General features: G+C 42.0%; 1 protein-coding gene across 4 annotated transcripts in view; it reads left to right on the top strand.

The window, feature by feature from the left end:
• The window catches only part of LOC111158947 (AF4/FMR2 family member 2), a 473,976-nt gene that overhangs the window by 308,594 nt on the left and 138,188 nt on the right, over positions 1–27,194 (top strand). For 2 of the 4 annotated variants that reach the window (XM_022521290.1, XM_022521293.1), the window contains 3 exons: positions 18,017–18,103; positions 23,578–23,614; positions 23,943–23,976. In XM_022521290.1, coding sequence (XP_022376998.1) covers positions 18,017–18,103; positions 23,578–23,614; positions 23,943–23,976 — 158 coding nt within the window. Of the gene's footprint in view, positions 1–18,016; positions 18,104–23,577; positions 23,615–23,942; positions 23,995–27,194 lie in introns of all 4 variants that reach the window. The other 2 variants (XM_022521291.1, XM_022521292.1) reach the window with 2 other exon arrangements.

Below are 27,194 nucleotides of genomic sequence, written 5' to 3'. Positions count from 1 at the left end.
ATTGGGGTACAGATGGCCCTTCTTTTCACTACATCTGTATCTTTGGGGTAAATACCCAGTAGTGCAATGGCAGGGTCATAGGGAAGCTCTATTTTTAATTTCTTGAGGAATCTCCACACTGTTTTCCAAAGTGGCTGCACCAACTTGCATTCCCACCAACAGTGTAAGAGGATTCCCCTTTCTCCACATCCTCTCCAACACATGTTGTTTCCTGTCTTGCTAATTTGGGCCATTCTAACTGGTGTAAGGTAGTATCTCAATGTGGTTTTAATTCTAAAAGCGTTCCCATTGTAGTTGAGAAGTCAGACTAAATGTTCTTTATCACCATTATTATTTAATATTGTCCTGGAGGTGAGCCAAGGCAATTAAACATGCTAAATAAATAATAGGTATTAAAATGAGAGAGAATGTGTAATATGATTATTATTTGTAGATTATATATGTGTGTGTGTATAATGTTTTCCTGAAATCCCCAAAAGAATTAACCAAAAGCACTATTACAAGCAATACAACACTTCAGCACTATTTCAGTGTGCAGAATAAATATATAGAAACAGTCTTTACATGTAAGCAACTAATTGTAAGATAAAATGGGCCAACAGGCTCCATTTATATCTTATGAATTCATTTAACAAGAAATGTGCCAGAAGCTATATGAACACACTAAGTCACTACGAGATATATCAAAGAAAATTTTTTTAAAAATGGAAAGGTGTATTATTATTTTTGGATAGGAAGGATGATATGGCTAACATTTCTGTTCTCCTCCAGTTGATCTTGGATTCTTACCCCACACCACATAATACTGTTATTTCTAGGTACATTAAAGATTAAAAATGTAAAATATTAGAAGTAAATGTGGGAACATTTCAGAATTCTTTATTTCCAGCCAAAGTCTCCTGATGAGCCAATGGAGTTGGTGGTAGTCAGGAGAAAGTTTAGAGTTTTGAGGAAATTGGAGAAAGTTTGAAATAGTCACTGACAGGGGGAGAGGGGGCTACCCAAGGAATACTATTAATAAGATTATGAGGCAATGTCAAGGTTCTAACCTGTAGATTGTATGATTTTAAAGATTTTATTTATTCATTTGAGAGAGAGAGAATGAGCAGGGAGGACACAGAGGGAAAGGGAGAAGCAGGATCCCAACTGAGCAGGGAGCCCAATGAAGGGCTCTATCCCAGGACCCTGGGAGCATGATCTGAGCTAAAGGCAGACACTTAACCAACTGAGCCACCCAGGTGACCCAAGATTGTGTGATTTTTTTCCTAGGAGTGCTTAGCTCATTACCCAGAGACCACTGACTGATGGGTTGAGGGCAGTCTGGAGGCCTCAGAGAGATTAAATATATTGTCTCAAAGCACATAATTATATAGCTACTAAGGGAACGAAACAGGATTGGAACTCAGGTCGGCCTGAATTTAATGTAGACCCTAATAATAATATCAAATAGTTGCATAGCCATTCTTTGTAGCAAGTGTTATTATCAGCCCCACCACTGCAGATAATGAAATTGAAGTAATTTGAGCCTAAGTGACTTTCCAAGTTCAAAAGCTAGCCTGTGGCAGAAGGGGCACTGGGGGTCAAGTGTATGTTTAACCTTATTTTTAAAAAGTGCTGAACATTTTCCAGAGTGGCTATACCATTTTGCATTCACACGAGCAAATTATGAAAAACTTAACTCACATCCTTGATGGCACTTGATCTTATTATTATTTTTTATTTAAACCTTTTTAGTAAGTAAGTAGTGGTATGTCATTGTGGTTTTAAATTGCATTTCCCAAATGGCTAATGATGTTGAACATCTTTTCACGTGCTTGTTTTCATTTTTGTGTGTCTTTGATGAATTGTGTGTTCAAATCCATTGCCCACTTCAAAAACCAGATTGTTTGTTACCTTAGTGTTGAATTTTCGAAGTTCTATATATGTGTTGGATAGAAGTTTTTGGTCAGATATGTGCTTTGGAAATATTTTCTTTCTTTCATTTCCTTGACAGTGCCCTTCTAAGAGCAAAAGTTTTTTGCTGAAGTTGAATTTATCAGGTTTTTTTTTTTCATGGATTATGATTTTGGTGTCAAGTCTGAGAACTTGTCGTCTAACCCAAGGTCATAAAAATTTTCTCCTGTGTTTTGTTCTAAGAATTTTATAGATTTATTTTTCTACATTTAGAACTTTAATCTGCTTTGAATTAATTTTGGTATATGTTGTGAGGTATAGGTTGAAGCTCATGGTTCATTGTGTTTCAGCACCATTTGTTGAAGAGACTGTCTTTCTCTATTGGATTGATTTTGCATTTTTGTAAAAAGTAGATTGACCTTATATATGTGGTTCGATTTCTGGATTCTTTAGTCTCATCCATTGGTTCATGCCCCTGGTCTTTCACCAACACCATAATGTTTTCAATACTGTAGCTTTATAGCAAGTCTTAAAGTTAGGATAATGTGAATCTTCCAACTTTGTTCTTTTTTCTAAAGTGGTTTGACTGTTCTAGTTGCCTTTCCTTTCCATATGAATTTTAGAAACGTGTTGTCTGTTGTCTGTATTTATAAAAAATCCTGCTAGTATTGCATTATATCAGTAGAAGAATTTACTTGGTGTGCCTTTTTATTTCATGAACATGGTGTGCCTCTGTATTTATTCAGGATGTCCACCCCATTTTTAGAGGGACATTGATAATCTATCATTCCATTTAGGGGGAATGATGCTGCAGGGAAAATTCAAAGCCCTAGAAAAACTGCATGAACAAAGTTATTCATTACAATATTATTTGTAATAACAAATATGCTACTATATGTCCAACAATAAGGGAATAGTTAATAAAATTTTGATTTATACATTCAAAAAATAATTGGCCATTAAAAAGATGGCTTTGAGGATGATGTAGCAACATGGGGAAAAAAACAACCTTACAATATACTGTGAAGGGAAATAATCAGACTATAACATTTTCTGTACTTACTTTTGATAGCCAGGTAAAGATATGACTAAAAAGAAACTAAAGGAAAATACCCTGAAATAATAGTTCTTATTTTGTTAGGGTGACAGAATTATGGGTGAGCTTTTTTTTTCCTTTTCTAAATTTTCTCAATTTCTAAAATTTTCATTAGTTTTATAACAAATTTTAAAAGGTATCTGCTGAACTGAAAAATGCATTTAGCAAGAAGTAAAGCAGGATATAGTGAGTGGATCCACAATGGGAATGGCGGGAGAGGCTAGCCAAGAGAAGATTAAACCAGAAGAGGGAGCAGGCCACCGCTGCCCGAGGGACTTGCAGTGTTGGAGTGAGGCTTGAGTCCGGATTTAGGCTAGGAGGACTCAAATGGTGGAACCCAACCCCTGACGGGCAGTTACAAGGAGATAAGGATCCTGGATCTCACTCACAAAACTGGAATAATATGACCTAATTTTCAGGATTAATGGGAGAATCAAATGAGCTAATGTATGTTATGCCCCTAGAATGTGCTTGGAATGCTGGGTAAATATTAGGTGTGCCTGGAAGATTCCCGTTCCCACCATGCAAGAGCCAACACTAGGACTGCTTCTTCTCTGAAGCCCTAACTGTCCAAATGAAATGAATCTCTCTTTTTTCTGGGTCCCCTCACCACCTTTTCCACTCCCCACTTGTCACTTTCATGTAGTGGGATGGTTTGCCTCTCCTGGCATAATGTCATGTCCTTAGATCAGAGTCTGTGTCACATTCATCTCTCTGTTCCCTTAGCTTAGCCCAGAAGCCCCTCTATCCACCCCCCGTATGTACACAAAGGTGACAAGTGTAGGTGTATAAGAAGTACAGAGTAGCTGTTTATTGGGTGACTGAAATTTGTAGAGAAATGGTTAGAGAAAATGGCCTCACAGTGTCATGTCTGCCCTTGGTAAAGTAATGTGTTTTCCATGGAGCTATTGTAAGTTAATAAGAAGATGATAGTGTTTAGTAAGTAGAAGAGTTATACAAACACTAGGCATTATAATGACGCCATTTCTTATTTCTTCAGATAATATATTTAGTGCTACTTTTTGTGCTAGGTTTTTCCATTGCCAAGCATTATTTAATACCTTTGCTCTAACCTATTTTTAATATTGCTCCTCAAAGTACAATAATGTTGGCATTATCGCTTTAAACAAGACATTGATTAAAAGCAAAGGTAGAGGCCCCATATGCTACTATAACTGCAGAGAGCTGATTCGAATCTCTTAAATAATGTTAAAGGGGCTGGTTTGGTACCATTCACTGTGCTTATTATTACTGTGGTTACAAGAAAGATGCTTCCATGACATGTGTGGTTTTTTTTTTCTCTCCAAAGGGAGTTTTCAGACTTTTTTTATGGCTAAAGAACCTGTGTTTTGCTTCTATTAGACATGCTCAACCTCACAACAAAGGTTGTGTCAAAATAGAGCATCCCCCCACCGCCCAGTACACCCATTCCTGGGATGAGCACACTAATACAAACCAGCTCATCCCACTTTCCCCTGGCAACATGTTAATTAGAAATTGTCAGATCACAAAATACAGAATGCAGGCCCATCGAAAGTTAAGGCAGACAAAACCACCTCAGCAGGGGCGCCTGGGTGGCATGGGTTAAAGCCTCTGCCTTCAGCTCAGGTCATGATTCCAGGGTCCCAGGATCGAGCCCCACATCGGGCTCTCTGCTCCGCGCGGAGCCTGCTTAAACAAACAAACAAACAAACAAACAAAAAAACAAACCACCTCAGCAGTCTGGGCCTCTGGTGGTTTTCTCTTCAGTACCTTCCAACTTCTCAGGACCTAATGGGACTGGAGAAAACCCAAGGAGCTTGTCGACCTTCAAGTTTTGCAGCCTCTTTCCCGCTCTTCAACCCAACAGCCCTCTATAGGGCACAACCTCACATACCCAGCACTTTTGATACCAAAGTAAATGGTGATCTGTGTTCCCCAGCCAAGACCACAAATCCCCCGCCTTTGGAAGAACTGGGATTCAGAAGAAGGCACTGGACTGGGCATCAGGAAACCTCAGAGCAAGGCCTGACGCGTCCACAACCTACTTTCCAACCCTTTGCTTGTCTCTGAAGCATTATTGGCTTTGGGTTTTCTGTCTGTAAAATCGAAGTGTCGACTAGTCTGCTCTGTCCAGTACAGTAACGGTAGCCACATGTGGCTGGTTAGTGAAGTTTAAATGTGTTAAATTATAATAAAAGTCAGTTCCTCAGTCCATGAGGCACATCATAAGCACTCAAGAGCCCCATGTGGCCAGTGACTATCATTGGACAGTACAAAATAGCAGCATTTCCATCATGGCTGGAAATTCTAGGGAAGAGAACTGCCCCTAACTTATCTCTTAAGATCTGCTCTGGGTCTTCTTTCTGAGTGTGATCTATTAAATAAAACCAAATCTAGTTTTACTTTTTGACTATGTACCCTTGACCATGTTTAGAGTCTATCTGAATAATTTATTTCCATCTGAGGCTTATGTAGAATCCATTGGTTGAATTCTACTCTAGTTCTAAACAGTACTCCTACTATATAAAAAAGGACCAAAAATCAGACTAAGTAAGTAGAAAGAAATAAAGTTAAAGGCCCCACAAAAGAGAGAAGATGAGAGAAATTGAAGGCAGCACAGGAAAAGTGCCCACCCACTCTCTAGGTCTCAGACAAGTTCTTTCCCCTGTGTTCCACAGGAGTGATAATGCCTTCATCCCCAGGCTCTGGAAAGCAAAGGGTATGCAAGACCTTGGCAGGGCCCCTTCCGGAAAAATGGTACTATAAAAACCTGGCACCTGGTTCATATGTACCCCTCCCTCCTTCCCCTTCCTCTCTTTCACTCCTCCTTTCCTACCCTTTCCAGCTTCTTCATCTTGTGAGATATTCACCTAAGGTATCTCATGAAAAGAAGGACCACAGACAACACTTGGACAGTTCTGGAGACTTTAGATGACCCGTTACTTCATGGGGGAAGTTGCTCACCTACACCATGATCCATATATCGCAGGGACCTAGATCTGGATTATTAACCTCAACATGGCCTAAGTCCTGGCAATAGCCACTAGGACTTTACGTCCATGGCAAGGCTCATTTAAAAATCCAAGGCTCCTCCTTAGAGGTGGACTTAATTGGCTTTGATTTGCCATCTAGGTTGTGTGATGCACACACGTGACAATGAATTGAGAAAGTAGTGTGAGTAAGGGCAGCGGTTTCTAAACAATTATAAAGGAGGTCCTAAAACCCCTCAAATCTCATTGGCCTACAAGAAGGTAACAATGCCTGCTTCCTGCTGTTTGAAGATGTTCCCTTATAGAAAGCCCATCCTTATAGAGCTCAGTGGTGGCAAAAGCCCAGAGGGCAAAGCCACCACCTGGACGGAGGTCCTGCATCTGCCACATGCTGGCTGTGTGACTGTCCCAGAGGTGGGTCTTCACTGGGACTTGGGAATCTGATCTATGAGAAGACAACAAGGAGAACTGCTTGCCTGGATTCTTGAGTGGATGAAACACAGTAACAGAAACGAAACATCGAAACATCCAGGGACTTCTAACCGCTAAATACATGCAAACTTCTATTGGATTTAATTGTGACTCTTCCGAATGGTTCATCAATTCCGAAGATTCCCAAAGTGTGACTTTGAATTCCGCATTTCAACCCTTCACAGGCTCCCAAGCTGCCTTTGCTGAGGAGTATAAATTGCCCCACAATGGTTTTTCCTATTTATTAAATATATAAACTCCTTTCATGTCTTTTAATACATGGCATTTTTCTTTCTTTTTGGTTCATAAGGCACTTTGCAGCTTTTCAAATTGTCACATTTGTTTAATTAGCCCAGAGACCCCGGCACGTCGATTGCTGTCAGCTGTCTAACAGTCTCTGTGGGTAGCTTGCAAATCCCTGTCCGGGATTGTTTTTAATGATTTTGTACATTTCTTTTCTTTTTGAAAGCAAATGAAGGACAGATTAGTTGAGCAGGAGAGAGTGGCGGGAGAGGGTGGGGTGCTGTCACACTGGGGCCAAGCACGTGACTAGAACCCAGTAGAAAACCACCAGTGGACAACTGGCATTTGGATGAGAGATACAAACTGATCACACAATTTGTATTTGTCTGAAGCCCAAGGGAGAGTCCTCCGTGTTCATTTATTTACCTCAAGCCCAAAGTGACCTTTGCTCAAAAGAACTTTTCCAGGGAAGGGTTTGACAGTGTTCCCATTGGATCTTCTCTTTGGTGTTTTCCTAAATGTGTAGCAGGGAGGAAACCTATGGATCTGGTTACCCCCAAGAGATGGTATAGGCTGAAAACAGATGTTTAAAGAGGATTTAGAGACATCTATGGGCAGTGGATTCTCACAAGCTCATTAAAAAAAAAAAAAAAAAAAAACCTAAACAGGGTGGGCGGGACGGGGAGAGGAGTTGGAAGGTGTCCCTTTCCCTTGGTGTGTAAATGCTTTAGGGGCCTTGAAGATGTCAACAGGAAATTCTTAATAAAAAGACTCTGTAATTGTTACCTTTTCATTAAAAAACAAACATGACTAAGTGGTGATGCAAGAACTAGATTGGATTTTTGTTTAGTAAATACTTAGTAGATAGTATCTCAGTGTTCCGATTTACAAGGAAGTATCATGTCAGTAGCTACTTCTAGCTTATGCTGTCTGACAGGTGGCTGTTTTCACCGAGGTAGAGAGGGGCCAGCCTTCCTGATTATAACACAGGATTGAAGCTTTATAGCATGCTTATGGGGCAAGGTTTTATGTCCACACCGCCTGGTCCCTAGAGTGTTCATATTGAGTTTAGAATGTTCTCCTTCTCCATTAGTCAGGCATCCCTTTAGAAAAAGATATGGCTCTCACTTGCCCTGCTGCTTTGCCAGTCTTAATATGGAATAAAGAAGCTATTTATTTCCCATTATTTGAAGTAATTGCCAAAAGAAACTGATCTGGAGAGAGGAGTGACTGTCCAGGCATTGAAAAATACTCAACCTGTTACGGGCTGGGAATATTCTGAGGGGGCTCTCTGGATCGATTTCACTAAGCCTTAGTCATGCTGGTAATGTTATTAAGTTCAGGCGACTGCAAAGACTTTGATGCCTCTGTTGGCTTATTTTTGCTTATTTTTTTTTAATTTTTAAAAGTATTTTATTTACTTATTTGTTTGAGAGAAGGAGCACAAGCAGGGAGAGGAACGGAGGGAGAAGGAGAGGAACAAGGAGACTCATCGCTAAGTGGGGAACCTATAGTGGGCCTTGATCCCAGGACCCTGAGATCATGACCTGAGCCAAAGGCAGACGCTTAACTGACTGAGCCGCCCAGGCTCCCCTGGCTTATTTTTACTTATCAGTGGTGTGTGTTGATGGGGGATGAGGGCCTGGTGTTCAATAGCTAGACCAACACCTTATGATCTATTTGTTAATTTCATGTGAATGGGGCAAATTGGTTCCTTTTCATCTCCCTGGCGCTGTGATTCTGTCATTCTAAGAGGAAGGACGATTCCATACAAATCATATTGGCTGGCGTTTCAGCTGTATTGGTGGCCTAATGCCTTATTATTACTAAGCTCAGAAATAATGAGAGAAAAAAGCTATGGCCAAGTTGTTCACTGGAGGGCTCTTTCCATGAAAATAGATATTACTTCTTTTTTCCTCAGCAATTGAGCCTTTGTTCCATCTAAAGGCAGTTATCGTGAACTCCTCATTACCATTTTTCTTAATGTGATAAGTGTAAACTACAAGAAAGCTATCATGTTTGAAAAGCTACAGCAGCCCTTAGAAAGGAATACTGATGCATTGTGTAAGTCTTTAAAAAGGCTCAGCCTGGGGATTGCACGAAATGTCTCCTCCTGCCTCCCTTTGCCTGGACTTGTTTTTCACTTACCATAGAATCCGAGTCTCTGCACTTGCAGTCCTGATCTGTCTGTCCTACAGTGTGAGATCAGCACATCTCTTTGGTGGTTTCTGGAACATGATAACAAATTGAATGTGACTCTTTTTTTTTTAATCCAATTCTGATGGGTTTATTTTAGTTCTACTTTTGAACAATAGCTAATAATTATTATCCTATACCTATTCCAATTACAAATACTCTAGTTATGTAGATAGAGCTCAGCTGCATCCTGTGCCTGGATCTGGTCCAGCTACCCAGCTCTTAGATACCTTGCAGATAGTAGACACCCAAGAAAATGTTTTTTTCTGGGGGGTGAATGGAACCAAACGTAGATCAATAAAGATGGTGCTGGGGGAGTGGCCAATGAAGGTGTGTGAATTTTATCAGATCGCTTTGGCTGACCTGCAGCTAAAGGAACAAATTAGAGGTTAACCAGAAAGAATTTTTTCATGTTATGAGGGTATGGTGTGGCGTTCCTTCCAGGGAAGTTGCTCTGGGGAAAAAATGGCTGTACTATTATATCATATTTTAAATGATGGTCATTTGGATATTGGCGATGGCAAAAAAATTTGAAACACAAAAGCTAGAAACTGAACAGTAAAGTTTGGAAGTGACTTTTGAAAATGAGTAACAGTTGTCAAAATTAGCTTCTGGATGAAGGAAACAAATTCCCAAGTTAGGGAAGAAATGGACTTCAGGAAACCTCAGACTCCTCTGATGCCTGGACTGGACCATGGAGCAGAAGCCTTTACTGAAGAAGGCAATTTAGATTGGAATCAATCTTGCAACATTTCCTAATGGGGTGGCCAGTCTTCTGTACTGATTAGTTCAACTAATGGAGACAAATGTCCTGGGAAGGATCCAGATTTACAAGGCAATCATCTCTTGGGATGTCAAACCCCGTTAATTAGGTGGGTTGTGGCCTTAGGTTGCCACTGCCAAAAACATGTGTAGAGCTCCACGGGTATGGTTGAATTCTGCCCAGTATGTCACCATGGTGGTCTGTCTATCTGTTGCTGCTTTTGGAGAGGTTTCTTGGTGGACTTTGAATATGGAGCATCTGAGTCCTGGCCCATGACCATACACATCCCCATTATATTTAATGAATGAAATGGAATTCATTGCATCTGGCAATGACAAGAGGGTGGACTGATTGTCTGAATGAAAACACGATGAAGCCACAGGGTCACCAATCACCATGGTCTCCAACTGCAAATTAGAATTAGGCCCTTTAAAAGTAGAATCTTGGTTGGGGGGTACCACAGTGAAGGCAGCCAGTGTGAGCTGGACCTTTTGCATGTACAGCCCTGGGGCTGATGGAGGAAATTTTGAGATTCCCTGAAACACCCACTGGGACTGAAGAGTTTTGCATAAAGCAGTCAATTATTTATTTGAAAGAAAGAAAGAGCACCAGGATTTTTATACCATGTCAGTGAAATCATAACTTAGTGTTAGAAACTTTTAAAAGAATTAGCCTTTTTTTTTCCCCTGGTGGATTGCATTTTGTGTTGGCTCATTGTTGGGAAGTTGTGTTTAATAGGACAGTTGATTTTATATGTATTCCCTACCAGCACTTGCATAGAAATCAGAGATGCAATCTCAGGAGACTGTCTTAAGACCATTCCAAAGAGAAGAATATTCATTCAATTTCATAGAACAGCATTGTGACCACTAGAGATGCTTGGCGGGAGTATTAGTGATCAAGCCCAGAAATGTCTATATTTCTACTGTTTTGGGATTTTCCAAGAGCTGAGCAAATAGTCAGACAAATGGGGCTGCTATCCGTCTCACTGTAAGATAGAGGGCCCTCCCTAGGACTTCTCCCCCACTGTCCCTGGGAGAATGATGAATTTCCTTAGCTAATTTTGTCAGCCATGTTTGTATGTCATGTAAACAAACAAACAAACAAACAACAAATGCTGTTTCAGATTCAGTTTTGCATCATAAATATCCTCGATTTTACCGTGATGAAGAATACGATCATAGGCTCATGGAAGGCAGTACAGTTGGTCCATAACCTCCCTGCCCCGCCTTTCTAAGAATCCCTTAAATTCTCCTGACTTTAGAGATGGGCCTGCATTACCTTCTAAAGAAATAGGCTCCATGATTGGAAAGCTCACAGGAATGGAAAAATGTTTTATAGTTTGAGCTAAAATGGGTTCCCTGGTAACTTTTACGCATAGGATGGATCTTAACCTCTTAGTCCACAAAGCAGATTCCAGATCTCTTCCACATGAGAGCCCTTAGGGTATTTGAAGTCACCTCTTAGACCTTCCCTCTATCTCCCTCTTCTGTAGATTAAATGTTCTCTTTCAAAGTGCATTTATACATGTGATGAGCTTTCTAAGCTCTTGTGGTCCTCATAGCTGTCCCCAGTAGAGAGTGCCTTATTCCAATGTCCTTGCTGAAATGGGCCATCAAGATTGGCATTCGCTTTCCAATGTGGTCTCTCCCATCCAGGATACTAGTGTGTGCAATCAACTACTAACTGACAACCACACTGTGGGCGTCACACTTACTTTCCTATCACCTGTGTTGGTATTGGTTCTTTTGGCTGCTAACCTCCCCGCCAAACTCAAATCCTTGGGGTTTTAGCCCATGAATTATAGCCAAGTCAGCTGGGCTTCCTCATTCTGCATGTTTATGCTTGGTTTGTGGAACATATCTGTGATTTTCGTTTACCTCTGCTAAAATTTCATCTTCCTGGTTTCAGGCCAGGTTTGCAAGATCTTTCTGAATTTCGATTATTTGCCATGTAGTCTCACCTACAATTTGGTTAAGAAGACATTCTGTATGTTCTGAAGTTATTGATTAAATGAGATAGTGTTTCTGACAATTATTTCTTTCAATCAAAAAGTGTAGTAAAAAGTAAGGCATTATTATCATTAAAACTGGTAAACAGGGAGGGACCCCAAATGACAGAGCCCCATGGAATGTCTCCAAAGGCAGCCTTCTAGCTTGACTTTATGTACTCAACAGTTTGTGTGAGCTTATTCTGCTGCTCTGTAAATCCCCCTTAGCACACAATAACACAACACACCCCCACCCTTAGCTGTAGGAGTTCTGTGTGAGGTTTGATGGATGCCTTCCTAATGCCAAGATGTGCTGTGGCCACTTCCCAGTCTCCAAACTAGGATCTTGTTTCCCAAGTGCTGTCCATGTTCGAGACTGTGGCCTAGCCAGACTTAAAAAGGCTCTTGAATCTTAAGTAAGCAGCCCATTTTGTATGAGCATCTTTAGGACAAAACATTTTGGGAAACACAATGTCTATCCTGAGAGGGCCCAGAGGAGAAAGGTAAAGAGAGAGACTGACCAGTAGCTCTTCCCATGTGCCCTGCTTCCTTGCATGGGAACTTTTATGACCCTGGCCAAAGGGCTCCATCCTCCAGCCCTTGTCTTCCCAGGGCCTGCTAGGAAGGGGAGCCTGCCAAGGGAAACAGGCAGGTGCATGTTTCTGCAGGGGTCCCGTGCTCGCTGGCCGCACTGGGAGTGATAGGCTGTGCAGGCTACAGTCACCCTGTGGGTCCTCTCCCAGCTCCCAGCTCGGCTCCCTGTGGGGGCCCCAGGCCAAGGCCTGCTCCAGCACCCATGGTCCATTTCCTGTTGAACAGCTGGCCTCACTGCTGCTGCAGAGAACAGTGCTAAAACCCCTTCCTGGGAGAAGCAGAACCTCCTGCAGGCCTGTTAGCAATTGATAGTGGATTGTGGACTGAAGAATTGTCCTGATGCCCAATTCCCTGGGCCGACCCTGCTGGGAACACCAAGGGCCTTTGCCCCTTTCTGCCTAGCAATCCTCATGCCTCACTCCACCTCACTCCCTGTTGCTGGCTCTTCAGAGAACCATCAGGGCCCATGAGTACAATCATTTATTCAAAATTAGATTTTCCAGTAAGTTATTGACAGCCTCCTGACATACATGGGGTTTTCCTCTGGAGGAGGAAGGGCCCTTTGAAGAAGCAGTCTGGACCATAGTGAACACACCCACATGCAGAGCTGGAATCCATGGACTGGAGTTCCTAGTTTCAGGTTTTCGTCAGTTCTGGAGTAAGGAAGGTGCCGATGTTCTGTGTCCCCAGACTATGTGGCACCCCGGACTATGCCGTGTCTGTATTTACTTTCCTATTACGCTTCCTGGCACTAAAAACAGGAAGAAAGCTATCCCCTCCCCCAATGGCAGTTGGAGTCCAAGGTCACTTAAGTCTAAGTCTCTGAAAATAAACTCCAACCCAATTTTGTGGACTTCTGTTCAATCATATTTGTGTTTTAAAAACAGCTGCTCCCACTGTTACTCTTCATCGCAAGAATTTGTACTTCCCAAATTGCAGCTGTTTTGGTCTTTGCATTTCAATAGAGGGGAGGGGCAAGGTGTATGGAACCCCTCTCAGCTGGAGCCCTGGACAGAGCCTGAGCTGCCTGTCTGCTAAGCTCATGCAGGCAGTGCTCAAGGTCTGCTTGCAGGGCTCGTCCTGACAGGTCTTATGCATGTCCAACACCATGCTGTCCAGACCCCTGAGCCATGCAGTAGCTCCCTTTCCCTTGCGGCAGGCCTGAAGACGTGGCGGCAGAGGTTAACAGTGGGGACAGCTGCGAGAACCCCTGGAGGCCATCTCAGCCAAAGCCCACGTGCTGCAGGTAGGAACACTGAGGCTCAGAGAGGGCAAGCAGCTTGACCAGGGTCACTCAGGTAGCTCTCTGCCAATCTGGACATGAGTTAAGCTCTCCTTACTCTTAGTCCAGGGATCTTTGGGGGATCATTCTGACTCTAACAACAATAATGAAATATGTAAGCTCCCACCATTTCATTCATGAATATAGTTATATGAAAAATTAATCATCTCTTTAGTTAAATCTTCACGGTAAGGACCTTAATATTTATGTTATGCTGTTTAACCCAAACATACACCACTTGAACATCTACCACATAGAATGTTCCTCTGAAAGGATACACATGCAGACACACACATGCACACATGTATGTGCACACGCTCGGCTCCTCTCACCTTCACTATGAAGCCTTTCCCAAAAGCCTCACACAATAGATTCCTTCCAGCACCTGGGCATATTCCCCTTGGGAGGTGGTTAGCATATTAAGCAGAGTGAGCTCTTCTGGAGTAGGAGCTTGACTTTGTATCCTTTCTAGATCCCAGGGTCTTATACATAATGAATATTTGGTAGAAGTTAGTAGAACAAAACAGACCCAGCCATTTACTGATTGTGTGGCCTTGGATAGGTCACTTGATCTCTTGTGTCTCCAAAGGAGTATGATGGTAACTCCTGCCTCTTTATTTTGTAGCATACAAAGACTGAGTGTGGAAACTGAGTGCTTGGCACACTCTAAGTGCTTGGTGAATCTTGCTATGATTCTTATTATTAATTCAAACACAGAAACTTCAGACACTAATAATAATAATATCTCATATTAACTAGTCACTATATACTAGGCACTGGAGATACAAAGTTGAGGAAGACAAGGCTGGGACAACATCCTAGTTACTACAAAGAACAGCTAGCCAGACAGCTCTGTGTTAGGGGAGTCTGGAACCCAGACTTTCTTCTACTCCTCAGCCAGTGGTGCACCCAGCTTGTGTGTCTAAGTCCAACAAAGTGATTCTCCCCACAAGTTGTTTTAGATTCACCAGAGTTCTAGCCATGAACTATGATATGGATAATATGGTGTAGAAGTAATCACTCGTGGAAAATTGGGCCTTATCTGGGCCACTGGAATGGCTCAATTGGTTGAGCATCCAACTCTTGATTTTTGGCTCGGGTCATGATCTCAGGGTCAGGAGATTGATCCCCCTGTTGGGCCCTGTGCTCAGCAGGAGTCTGCTTGAGATTCTCTCCCTGGGCCCCTCCACACTACCCCTCTCAAGTAGATAAAAAAAAATCTTAAAAAAAAAAAGAAAGAAAGAGAGGGATGCCTGGGTGTCTCAGTCAGTTGAGTGTCTGAATCTTGGTTTCAGCTTAGGTCATGATCTCAAGGCCATGGGATCGAGCCCTGCATTGGGCTCTGCGGTCAGCATGGGGTCTGTTTGAGATTCAATGCCACCCTCTGCTCCTCCCCCAATTAGTGCTCTAAACAAATAAACAAACAAACAAATAAAATCTTTTAAAAAAGAAAATTGGGCCTTTTCTGATTTTTCTGGGTTTGACCTTGAAGTCTTCAGTTCACACTAATTTAAGCATCCATCCCATGGTTAGAGATCACATAGAACTCTCGTCCCTTGTGAAACCTATTCTTTGTCAAATGCTGAAAGATAACACATCATTTCTTCCTTTGTTCTTTCTCCATTAATCATGGTAGTCAACTCTACAATAATAGTCGACCTATCTGGGGTAGAGGAAAGAATGTGTGCTTTGGAACTGGTCCTCAGCATTCACTTACCACTGTCCAGTGGCAAGATGAGCCCCTGCTTTAGTTCTTTCTTGGGGAGGATTGAGGGAGCCTGGAGATGAAGGAGCTTCAGACCCATTTCATGTGCATGCATGCCTACATCTGTGTTGTTAATGGGAGTGGTGCTTGGTGTTCAGTACGAGTGCTCAGACCTGGAGCCTGTTGTAGAAGCTTTGGCAACACTCTGCAGCAGGTACTCATCCCTATCTGATGAACAGGCAGACTTAGTATAGTTAGATTGGGATGCATGGGTGTTCTTATCTTGAGAATAGCAAGAACATAAAAATAGATTAATATCCTTCAAGTGTGAATGAAAAGGATGACAATGGAAAATCTGCTGTGAGCTTTTCACACTTTACAGGTCTAGCTCATTTTGAGAAGTGAAAGAACTTGCACCAAAGTTTCTTGCTGAAGATAGCTTTTCAGGAAATTATATTCCTTTCAACTACACCTTCTGTGATTTAATCAAATGCATCAGTGGTAACACGGAATTGGCTTGCCATTTCCTGAAATCTCACATTTCCAATAGAGAATCAGTTGTTGAAAATGCAGACGCGGTTGTGGTTCCTTGTGGCCTGGCCAGCAATGTGGCATGCTTGGACAGCGATTTAAGATAACCCCATTCTGCCACAGAGTAAATTCAGATGACCTGGGGGAGAGGGGTACACCTCTGAGGAGGGAGTTCATCCTTTCAGGTGTCTGAAACACATTTTCTTTTTTTTTTTTTAAGATTTTTATTTATTTATTTGACACAGAGAGAGAGATCACAAGTAGGCAGAGAGGCAGGCAGAGAGAGAGGGAGAAGCAGGCTCCCAGCTGAGAAGAGAGCCTGACGCGGGGCTCGATCCCAGGACCCTGAGATCATGACCTGAGCCAAAGGCAGAGGCTTAACCCACTGAACCACCCAGGTGCCCCTGAAACACCTTTTCAAAAACCCAGGGGCACTGCCTAGTTGCCGATAAGAGACAACTCTTCCAGATCCCAACGGGGGCCTTCCTGCCCCTTGGCTAAATAAGACCTGTATGTTTTACGTGGGACAGATTTTGGAGAAGACCAACCTTCATCAGTAAAAGAAAACACCTAAAATGTAAAATAAATCCTTCAGTAATTAGAATTAGGCTTCCAACTCTTGTCGCGGAGAGTTACTTTGGGCCAGTGTTGATGAATGCAGAAGTAGCATAGTAACGTTATCAACTGCATACAAATGCACAACTCAAAAACACTTGAAAATAGTCTCTCTCTTAAGTAGGTTAAGCATCCCCTCTAAATCTCATATGCATTTTTAATGTCCTTAGTGCCTCCTTTTAAATAGTGCTAGGTAGACTCCAATCTGTGTCAGCCCTTGTCTGAATCATACTTACGAATTCTGCTTCAGCACTGCTGCTGTGAATGAATCCATGAAGTAGCTCTTCATACATCAAAGGCTCTTTTTGAACTGGGTAATTATAGAAGGGGGGGGAAAAACATGTTTTAGTGCTACCTGAGAGTCCTTATTAATATTACCTTTGAAATGACTAATTATGTTACCCGTAAAGATGGGGAGAAAGTGTTATGTAACTGTCTCATTAAAAATAAATAAATAATAAAAGACCTTTCATAAACTTTGATCCTCTCCACTCCTCTCCAAAGCTTTTCTTTTTGTCCATTATTGCACTGGTTTTTATGTTGAGTGTTTCTACACCAGAATGTCTGATGAGTGCAACACAGGCTGGTCTGCTCCTGCTTCATAAACTGTGTCATCCCTGGTGCTGGGACCTTGGGCCTATGATTTAGTCACCCTTCTTCTCCGAGTAAATCATGTTGGCCACGAGCCCTAAGACTCAAGCACGATTTGAACAGCAGCTCTTTTCAAACTGGGAGTTTGAAGGAATCAAGAAGGTGCCCCTGTTGATAATGGGGAGTGGGAGCTGCAGGGACCTCTCCTTCCTATGTTGAGACTCAAACTCACAGAAGCACCCTGTGTCTGGCTGGGCGGAATGGCACTACCAATCTCATAGTAACCTTCTCTGTGAATGAGAACAAATTCTCCTCAGCGGCCTTGTCTTTGCATGGAGAAATCAACGACACATGCCCAACCTTGTTACTGTGAGGCTCTGCCAAGGGAAAGGAGTATCAGAGTATCCAGAGGGAGGGAGCAAAGGTAGTGACCGTACTGCCCTTCCCCCGCCGAGCTGGGCAGATCACATGGGAAACAGGATACCAGGAGCTGGAAGAGCCCCAGGCCATCAGAAGGCCCTCCTGGAAGCACTTAGGAGAGTTGACAGAATGCAGAACCCAAGCATTAGAAGAAAAGTTAAAGGTTGCCAATGAATGAATAAAGAAGCTACAAATGTCTCAGACTAGAGAAAGGCAGTACCAGGGGATAGGATTGCTGTCTTCCACCAGCTGAAGGCTTGCCATGTGAAAGAAGAGGAGATGAGATATATTCTGTGCGGTTCCAAAGTATGATCCTTAGAGAGTGACTCCTGGGAGACAGGCGTTTAGCTCACAACCAGGAGGAATAGTGTGATCGGACTGTCTCAATGTGGGACAGGCTGCTTCAAGACTTAGTGAGCTCCCTGTTCCTGGCTCTGTGGGAGTGGATGTCAGATGGCCCCTTGTGTCGTAGATAGGCTTCCAGAACCAGAATGGGGCAGGGGAGCAGATGGAATTGATTTAAGTTCTCCTGAAAACAATTAAGGCCAGCTGAGTCCTTAAGTATTTATAAAGGACCCTGCTATATTTAGTGCCAAGAAAATATTTCATTTGCTAAGTGCCCCAAAATAAAGTTTCTTTGTTTTTCCTCACCAGGAGATGACCCATTCCTGGCCTGCTCCTCTCACTGCCATGCATACTTCCGGAAACTCCGAGAAGAACTCACTTTGCATCCCAGGACAGGTCAATTCTCTTGCTACCTCCATTTTCCTTTATCTTATTTCAGTTGTACCAGTCTTCCAACTGGAGTCTTAAAAATACCGATGGCCTCGATGTTCTAGTGCTATAAAATCTAGACTTCCTCAGGGTGCCGGTGTAGCTCAGTCAGTTGAGCATCCAACTCCTGGTTTCAGCTCAGGTCATGGTCTCAGGGTCATGAGATCAAGCCCCGCATTGGGCTCCATGCTCAGCACAAAGTCTGCTTGAGATTCTTTCTCCCTCCCTCTTCCTCCCCATCTGCTCCTTTTCCTGCTTACCCTCTCTCTCTAAAATAAATAAATAAAATCTTTACAAAAATCCAGACCTCCTCTTGCCCCTCGAGATAATATAAATCTCCTTTTTCCTGAAGCAGAGTCTTTTTTAAAAGATTTTATTTATTTGAGAGAGAGGGAGAGAGAGTGAGCAAGTGAGAGGGAGAGAGAGAAAACACGAGCAGAGGGAGGAGAAGCAGACTCCCCACTGAGCAGGGAGCCCGATAATGGGCTCGATTCCAGGATCCCAGGATCAGGACCTGAGCCTAAGGCAGAAGCTTAACCTACTGAGCCACCAAGGTGTCCCCCAAAGGAGAGTCTTTAAGAGCATATATACTCAGATGCTGGCCTGTATATTGTACTACCTAGAGCCCTGTCACTGTCCAAGTTACTGTGTCCAGAACTGATGAATTACAAGAATGAGTTCATCCATTTAAGAAGACCAACTTGTTGATGTAACAACAACATCCAAGATTTTCTTTTTTAATTAAAAAACCTATACTCTTCACCCTAATGGGTCGATTTTCAATATTGTTTGTCACCTTCCAGTCCTTGCTCATAAGCACACAGATCTTTACATGCCAACACATCATATTGATAGAACTTCAAATTTTTTTTAAAGATTTTGTTTATTTGACAGACAGAGATCACAAGTAGGCAGAGAGGCAGGCAGAGAGAGGGGGAAGCAGGATCCCCGCTGAGCAGAGAGCCCAATGCGGAGCTCGATCCCAGGATCCTGAGATCATGACCTGAGCCGAAGGCAGAGGCTTAAACCACTGAGCCACCCAGGCGCCCCGAACTTCAAATGTTTGTTTTCCTCACCTGCTCCCAGTAAGATTTTTTTCTCACCATCAGTTTTTAAAATGCTGAAATCACCATGGCTATTCTAATAACACGCTTTAAAAGAAAAAGTAATGTCTTTCTCCCTTCCTTCCTTTCATCCATCCAATTAACCGTCCATCCATCTATCCATCCATCCATCCGTTTATCCAGAAACCATTTTCTGAGGTCATATAATGAGACTTAAAGTTAGGGAAGAAGAAAAACCCTCCACGGGTTATCAGCTAAATGACAAAACAGTGCAGGAAGTGTCTTCACAGAGAATTGGAGGTTCAGAGAAGTATCTAACGGTCCCTGGGCGTTGAGGAAGTGCTCAGAGAGGTGGCAGAATTTGTAGGATGCCTACAACTTTGACAGGTGGAGAAGGACTGGAAACAAGAACACTCCACTGCAGAACAGGATGGACTAAGGCACGAGAAGATGTAGGATCATGGCATGATCCATACTGATGTGGTCTCAGGTGGCTGGTTCAGAGTTCATGTGATGGGAAGCAGAGAGAGATCTGAACCCCAGGCAAATGAATGCATCTCTATAAAAGACCTTGAGTACCAGTCAAGGAATTTAGACTATTTGTAGAAGAAGGAACCCAGTCATCCTTAACATCCCTGCCAAGGGATCCATCCAGACATTTCAGGCGTTGAATCCATCCCTGGTTCAGCAATTGCAGTGTTTTCAGCTGTGTTCTCCAATTTTGGAGATAATTTGTGCAAGTTGCAATTTTGACATTTACAAGTGTATACAATAGAACCGGTTGTTTAAATGCGCTTTTGTAGTAAGTGCACGATTTGGAATCAAGCACTAGTTGCATTTTCTGCCAATTATCTGTGCTCCCATCGACCCCATGATAAAGGTAGAGGCAACTGGCATGAAATGGTGAAACCAGGATGGATACACACCCACTCTTTTGTTTCACTTGGTTCCAGCCAAAATGTTGGTTTGAAAGAAAAGTACATCAACACCGTAATGCCATAATGTGCATTGCCTCATTCTAAGCACATCATATCTAGTAAATAATTCAATCCTCATTGAAACCCAAAGAGATTGGTAATTCAACTCTCCCTAACTCACAGATGAGGAAACTGAGGCACGGAGTAAAATAATGTGCTCTGAATCACCCAGCTAATAAATCAGCGAACCAGCCTTTTGATTCAGGTGTTATGACGATGTGTTTATCACACAGGCTTACAGATGCCTTGGTTCAAAGTCCATTTTCCAAAACATGGCCATGTACAGTAAATACACTTGTCTAGGTGCCCCCCTTCCCTCAGCACTCGTGCCGGACCGAGGTGACATCATCCTCTCAGAAAGCATCCATATTGTACATTCATGTTAGAGCCGGAGAATCGCCTTGGGGGCTACAGACCTGGCTGCTTTTAATCCTGGCTCTGCCAATCACTAGCCAGATGGTCCAGCTTCAGTTCTTACGAGCCTCAGTTTCCCCATCTGTGCTATCTGTGCATGTATCTGCGCACGCATGCCTGTGTGAACCATGTAATCCCCATGGGGTTTTCAGCTCAGAGAGTCAGTGAGTCTGCAGACTTACAAAAACAGACACAGTTGAAAATTCCCAACTTACTGAAATTTACGCTCACATTCCAAGTTGAAAATGCCCTTTTCTCAGAAGGAATAAAAGGACTCACAAGGAAGGGAGTACACTGCTGAGCAGAAGTGAGGGAACTGATAGTATCCCCAGGGGAAGTTCAGTAAAGGTTTCACAGAGATGATCCAACTCTGGCGTCTATAACTCAAGCTTTCTTGGAATCCAGCCACACTGATTCATTTACATATCAGCTGCGACTGCTCTTGTAGAGCAGTGACAGAGTTGAGTACTTGTGACAGAGACTATATGCCCAACCCACCCCAAAGCTTAAAATCTTGAGTATCCTGCCCTTTACAGGAAAAGTTTGCCAGTCACTGCTCTGGACCAAGATCCTGTGGGAATGTCTGATTGTGGGCTTATCATCACAGTCATTACTGAAAATATTCTCACTTAAGCTTGTGAAAACAATTGGATGTCATTATATTCTGTTGCTAAAATTACTTATGTGACATGCCTATGAAAGAAACACACAGATCAAAGTCAAGCCTCTTTTTTAAAAAAATTATATTTTGGGCATCAATAATTATGGCATGAACAATGCAGATTTTTCACACAGCCAAGCTATTTCCAGTTGGGATTGGGTGTGTCTGTACGGTAACTTGGGTGTTATCCAAAGGTGTTTCATTTGTTTGGAATTCTGGTTTTAAAAAGTCTTATGCAGCTTAACATTAAAAACAGTAATAAAGGGGCACCTGGGTAGCTCACTCAATAGAGCATCTGGCTCTTGATCTCAGAGTTGTGAGTTCAAGTTCCACGTTGGGTGTGGAGACTACTTAAAAAAAAAAAAGTATCAAGAATGTATAACTCCAGTAACCCTAATGCAATAAATAATGCAATCCTCAAATTCATTTCATAAATCACTGCCCCAATGCCTTGAGCAACTGACTATTCGGGCCTAAAGTCCAGAATACTTGGATGAAGATTAAAACTTCGGGCCATCTTCCTGGGACCAGTACAGGGACTGGCTAGCTGCATGTGTTACTCTCTAACCAAGTGTTTGGTTTATTTGACTTTGGAACTTGTCATTTGATTCCCAGTGGTATACAAGCCCAAATTTGCCCCATATGATTGTAATGAAATCCCTTGTAAAAAATAACGGGTAGAAATATTGTATATAGTGAAGGGCATACAAATGGTTAACCCCCCATTTATTTGGCATCCTGGGAAAGAAATGAGGTGTTCTGGGCAATCAAAATTCTTGGATAACCAAAGGCCCATCCTTCCATAGGAATCATGTAATACAAATAATTTTGAGATGTAATTAATATTTTTCTGACTTCTTATAAATATTCTACTAAACATGCTTTGGTCTTTCTTGATAACTTAGACATTATGATGAGCACCGGTTATTGGACTATGTTGTAATTATGCCCTCAGGAGCTATTAAGATGCGTAGGAATGCCTGCCTCTATATTAAATAACCATAGACTCCTGTGCTTTGTAAGTTCTAACTTGGCTATGTTATCTTCTTTGGCCCCCTTTGCTGTCGGTTTTCATGTCTCAGTGTTCCCAGTGGCTGTGCCTCTAGGACAGTTTCCCCTTCCTCGCCATCTATGATTTGCTAAGGATTGGGAATCAAATGGCCATCCATGTTAGAGTTTTCTGTCAAAAGTCAGTTCTCTATCAAGTGAGGGTAGAGAAGCCTTTGAGAAACATTTTCCATATCATGTGGAGTTTATGGTAGTCTTCTGGAGTGGTGATCTTGCTGGAAGCGAAGTCTCCTTAGCAACAAAATCATGCTAAATAGATCAAAACATTCACTTGCCATGAAAGCACAGCGTTATTGTTCTTGATTACTTCTCTTTTTTTTTTTTAGACGTCCCTTGATTACTTCTCTTAAAGACAAATGATGCTGTGATTTTTGTTTTTCCTTGTATAAGGTGGCAAGATTAGGCTTCAAAACTAGATTACTTACAGCAGCAGTGGACATAACCAATTCTTGTATTCCCTTGAATTCGTTGTCTCCCTTTTGAAGCTCTTGTCTTGTAGTCAGTTCTTTCCCTTCTGTCCCCATGGTGCCATGCGTGCTCTGTCCATTGTCATAGTGCTTCTGCCTGCGAGTTTGGGCAGGATCCACACAGGTGTGCCATGCTCCCAGAAAGCACCATGTATAGAAATCTATATTTCTCAAAATCAGTGAATGAGTTGTGTGCAGGATGACTTTAAAATCAAATCTAAATCCCTTTAAATAATGTGCCCCACTCGCATATTTCAAATGGCTTCCTGTATGTCACCAAAATTGTAATGAAGTTTTAAGAACACTTGTCTTGTGAAAACAAGATCCATCTATCATGTATGTATCACAGTTAAGGTAGAAAATTGGGGTTGTTCCTATAAAAGGAAACAACTGAGCACATCTATTAATTTTGGTCTTGTTTACACTTCAACAAAAACCAGGATCATTTGTTAGTTTGAACCAGAGCCTCTTTCCTTCCTTAGAGACATCATTGCTAGCTAAGTGAGAAATTAGACACTTGAATTTCACACATGTGGGTCATTCGTTCCCATGTTGCACACGTTTCATCAGTCTGATGGAATGGCAGTTATGGTCATGTTATGGCAGGTGTGACTAACAATTGTTTATCCTTCAAATAGACCTAGGGATAGAAGCCAACTTAATGGAATTGTTAAGAGTGGCTTCTTTTTGGTGAACACTAGGCAAGTTCTGCCTTCAATAATAACAAATATACCCTTTGTTCCCTCTGTAGTATTTCACTAATATCTGTCTCATGTGTTCCTCCTTATAGGAATCCCAACACCTGACTCCAGGATTCACCTTACAAAGTAAGTGTTTTTTAAAAATTATACTTAGTCCAAACATTCATGTCATCTCCTCCCCTACTTTCTTCTCTTTCCTACCTGATATCATGAAAACATGAATTGACAGTGGCAAAAAGTCATATTGTGATATATCCGATTGGTTCCTTTACTTTTTCATCTGTGATTTATGACAGGATGCTAAAAATGTGTGTGTGTGTGTGTGTGTGTGTGTGTACGCACGCATCTGTGAGTGTAACTGGAAGGGCTGCATGTTTGAAGACCGATTTCATTCAGAGTGATCATTTGACAGTAGGAAATGTGGGTAATAATTGCATGTGCCCTTTCTTTTCAGAGTGGAGTGACCCAACCAGCAGAGCTTCTACGAAGTTAGTATCACTGGAGGCGTGAGTACTGGGTTTCCAAAGCAGGCTTCTTCAGGGGCATTTGGCAAGGAAACATTGCCTCAGTGCTGAGTGAATCTTGTTCTCTCTCCTGCTCCTCGAAAATAGGAACCTTGGCTCATAGTAATATGGAGTTCGATTAGAGAGGAGAACGAGATCTCCCATAATAAACGAGTAACAGTAAAAATGAATGAGGTCACCATTAGACTCTCTAGTGAGGTAAATACAGGCTGGATTAATAATACCTGGAATATGAAAACACCTGTGATTCTTGACTAGTTGTCTGAACATTATGTAACTTCCACCACATACTTCATCATACATGATATTCAGACATGACCAGCTAGGATGAAGAAAGGATACATCTCAGCAGCCATGTTGGGACATGAAGTGTTGAGTGGATTGTTATGGCCAGTCAGCTTGAGACCTTGCTATTTGCATGTCATCTGGTGACTGTATATTACAGACAAGCAAGGAGAGCCAGGAAGAGATGGAATAAGAGATTACATGATGCTGGGTTAAAGTTCAGAAGCCAGGGCCCTGTGATTCTCTCCGCACTGTCTTCATTTGTTATTGATGCTAACTAAAGGAGGGGTAAGGAGAAACCAATTTTCTCGGATTAACTACTGTAGATTTTGTAATATCCATTTGTCCAAGAATGTATCAAGGGAGTATTTCTCTCACAACTTCTTCCATTCCTAGTAATGGAAAATGAAAGTCAGCTTTTCTATGTGAGTAATAGTCATATAACTTGAAAATTTTTGAAATGAAATAATTTATGACATTCAAGTGGTCTAAGGGCACATTTGAAGTAAATCACTTACCTTTTGGAAGATCACAAATAATTGCCTAAAACAGCTGGGAATGACTCCCAAATAGACTGTGGCTCTAAGAAAGGCAATGGCATTTCTGTGTTCCTAGTTCCGTTGAACAGCAAAGCCCCCAGAGCCCTGGCCCCATCATCAGTTCTATTGTTTGGTTTTCTGGCCTGATCTGTGCCTTCTCATTCCAAGTTCAATTTCAGCAACCAAGAACTCTCATTTAAAAAGGTGAGAAAAAAGTAAGAAAGGGGGGAAATAAAGCCATAACCTTGAATTAAGGACCAAATTATGTGGAAACATGGAAATCCAAATCATCTTTGATATTGTTCATTTCAGCTTTTCCATTCATTGCATCTTGAATTGCCCTTCCCCTTGTGATTCTGTGATTCTAGTAAACAATAGGTTTTATTCTCATACCTTGCCCTCCTCCCATTAAAATGTCAATAAAATTAATACACACACACACACACACACACACACGCACACACACTTGAGCATTTAGGAAATCAACACAGGTTTCCAGAGTTGAAAAAATATAACAGTATTTTTCCCACTGGAAAATGATCTTACTCCTAAAGCAAGAGTATTAGGCTCCTGCTGTGAAATATGCTGATTTCCATATAGACCATAAAATTCAATATTTCAATAGTTTGTAACTAACAGAAATAAACTCGTCAATTGTGATTTATAGTTAGAAGCTGCATTTCCAGAAAACAGCATTTCATAGCACAGGGGTATATTGCGTAATTCAGTAGGACTAAGGTTCTCTATGGGAAGAGTCAATAAACCTGGAAGGTGCTGAGTCCACTTTATGAATGAGCTGCTCTCTTTTTTAGCTACTGGATCTAAGGGCCAAGTGTTGTCCATCAGATTTGAGCTGGAATAAGTTCCCTTCTTTATTGTAGGGTGTGGATTTATTATTTTTGCTTTTAGTTTCCAAACTATTATCTGCTTAGCCATTTCTATTACTCTCCCCTATTTTACTACTGTGTGCTTTTCAAGCCAGCTTCTAGGATTTTCCATGTGGCAGGGTAATCCTCCAGGCAACTAAGAACTTTCTGTGTGTGGATGGCCACTGGTGGCTTGAGTTGGGTGGGAAACAGCCCCTAAGTTGGCCCTTGCTGCAGGAGACACACCTTCCTGAGACTGGCAGATATCCTGGATATGCTCCTGCCACTTTACTGCAGTGAGAGAGTAGAGTGTCTTGCAAAGCAGAATCCCTTAATTACTGGGAGACATTATTAGTTTTCCTCATCTTTGCTTCTCTTCCCCAGCTGATGAAAGGCAGACCTTCCATTTGGGCCTGGATTGTTTGTAAGGACTGCATGCATGGGCAGCAGGTTCAAAAGCACTGATCTAAGTATGTCCAAATCCAAACTGGGAACCCGCCAGGCTCCCTCTGTGTTCCTGACAGCCACACTTTCTCTGGGCCTGACCCCAGCAGTCTGACTAGCTTTTGGAGAACTGGGTCTTTCCTTGCTCAGTAGATTTCACTGCCATACAATGTTTTTTATGGTATGTCCATCCATGGGGCGCCATCCTACCCACTCTGTTTAGAACTCTCACTGCCTATTAGGCAAGAGCATTAAACAAGGGGAGTTCCAAGATCTGAGTTTGCTTCTCTCTTCCATGGTAGTTATAGTATTGAGGGGAAAGCATTGATTCAGATAACAGGATTCGGATAATATGAGTGTAAATTATGGGGGAACTTTTTATTTCAAAATATACAGATAGAGCCCCCTAGGGGAAATTCAGCAAATTAATGAGCTATGTGTATACACATAAAGGTATACACACAAACACTTGTCAGAATTCAAAAATAGAGCTTCCCTATGACCCTGCAATTGCACTACTGGGTATTTACCCCAAAGATACAGATATAGTGAAAAGAAGGGCCATCTGTAAGAAATTGAAGAAGACACAAAAAGATGAAAGACCATTCCATGCTTTTGGATCGGAAGAATAAACATTGTTAAAATGTCTATACTGCCTAGAGCAATCTATACTTTTAATGCCATTCCAATCAAAATTCCACCGGTATTCTTCAAAGAGCTGGAGCAAATAATCCCAAAATTTGTATGGAACCAGAAGAGACCCTGAATCGCTAAGGAAATGTTGAAAAACAAAAATAAAACTGGGGGCATCACGTTACCTGATTTCAAGCTTTACTACAAAGCTGTGATCACCAAGACAACATGGTACTGGCATAAAAACAGACACATAGACCAGTGGAACAGAGTAGAGAGCCCAGACATGGACCTCAACTCTATGGGCAAATAATCTTCGACAAAACAGGAAAAAATATACAGTGGAAAAAAGACAGTCTCTTCAATAAATGGTGCTGGGAAAACTGGACAGCTATATGTAGAAGAATGAAACTTG

The sequence above is a fragment of the Enhydra lutris genome, unplaced genomic scaffold (genome assembly GCF_002288905.1).
Source record: "Enhydra lutris kenyoni isolate GAN:26980312 unplaced genomic scaffold, ASM228890v2 scaffoldscaffold65, whole genome shotgun sequence".
Classification (NCBI taxonomy): Eukaryota; Metazoa; Chordata; class Mammalia; order Carnivora; family Mustelidae; genus Enhydra; species Enhydra lutris.
The sequence above is the reverse complement of the archived record's forward strand: the minus strand, read 5'-3'. Positions and strand labels throughout refer to the sequence as shown.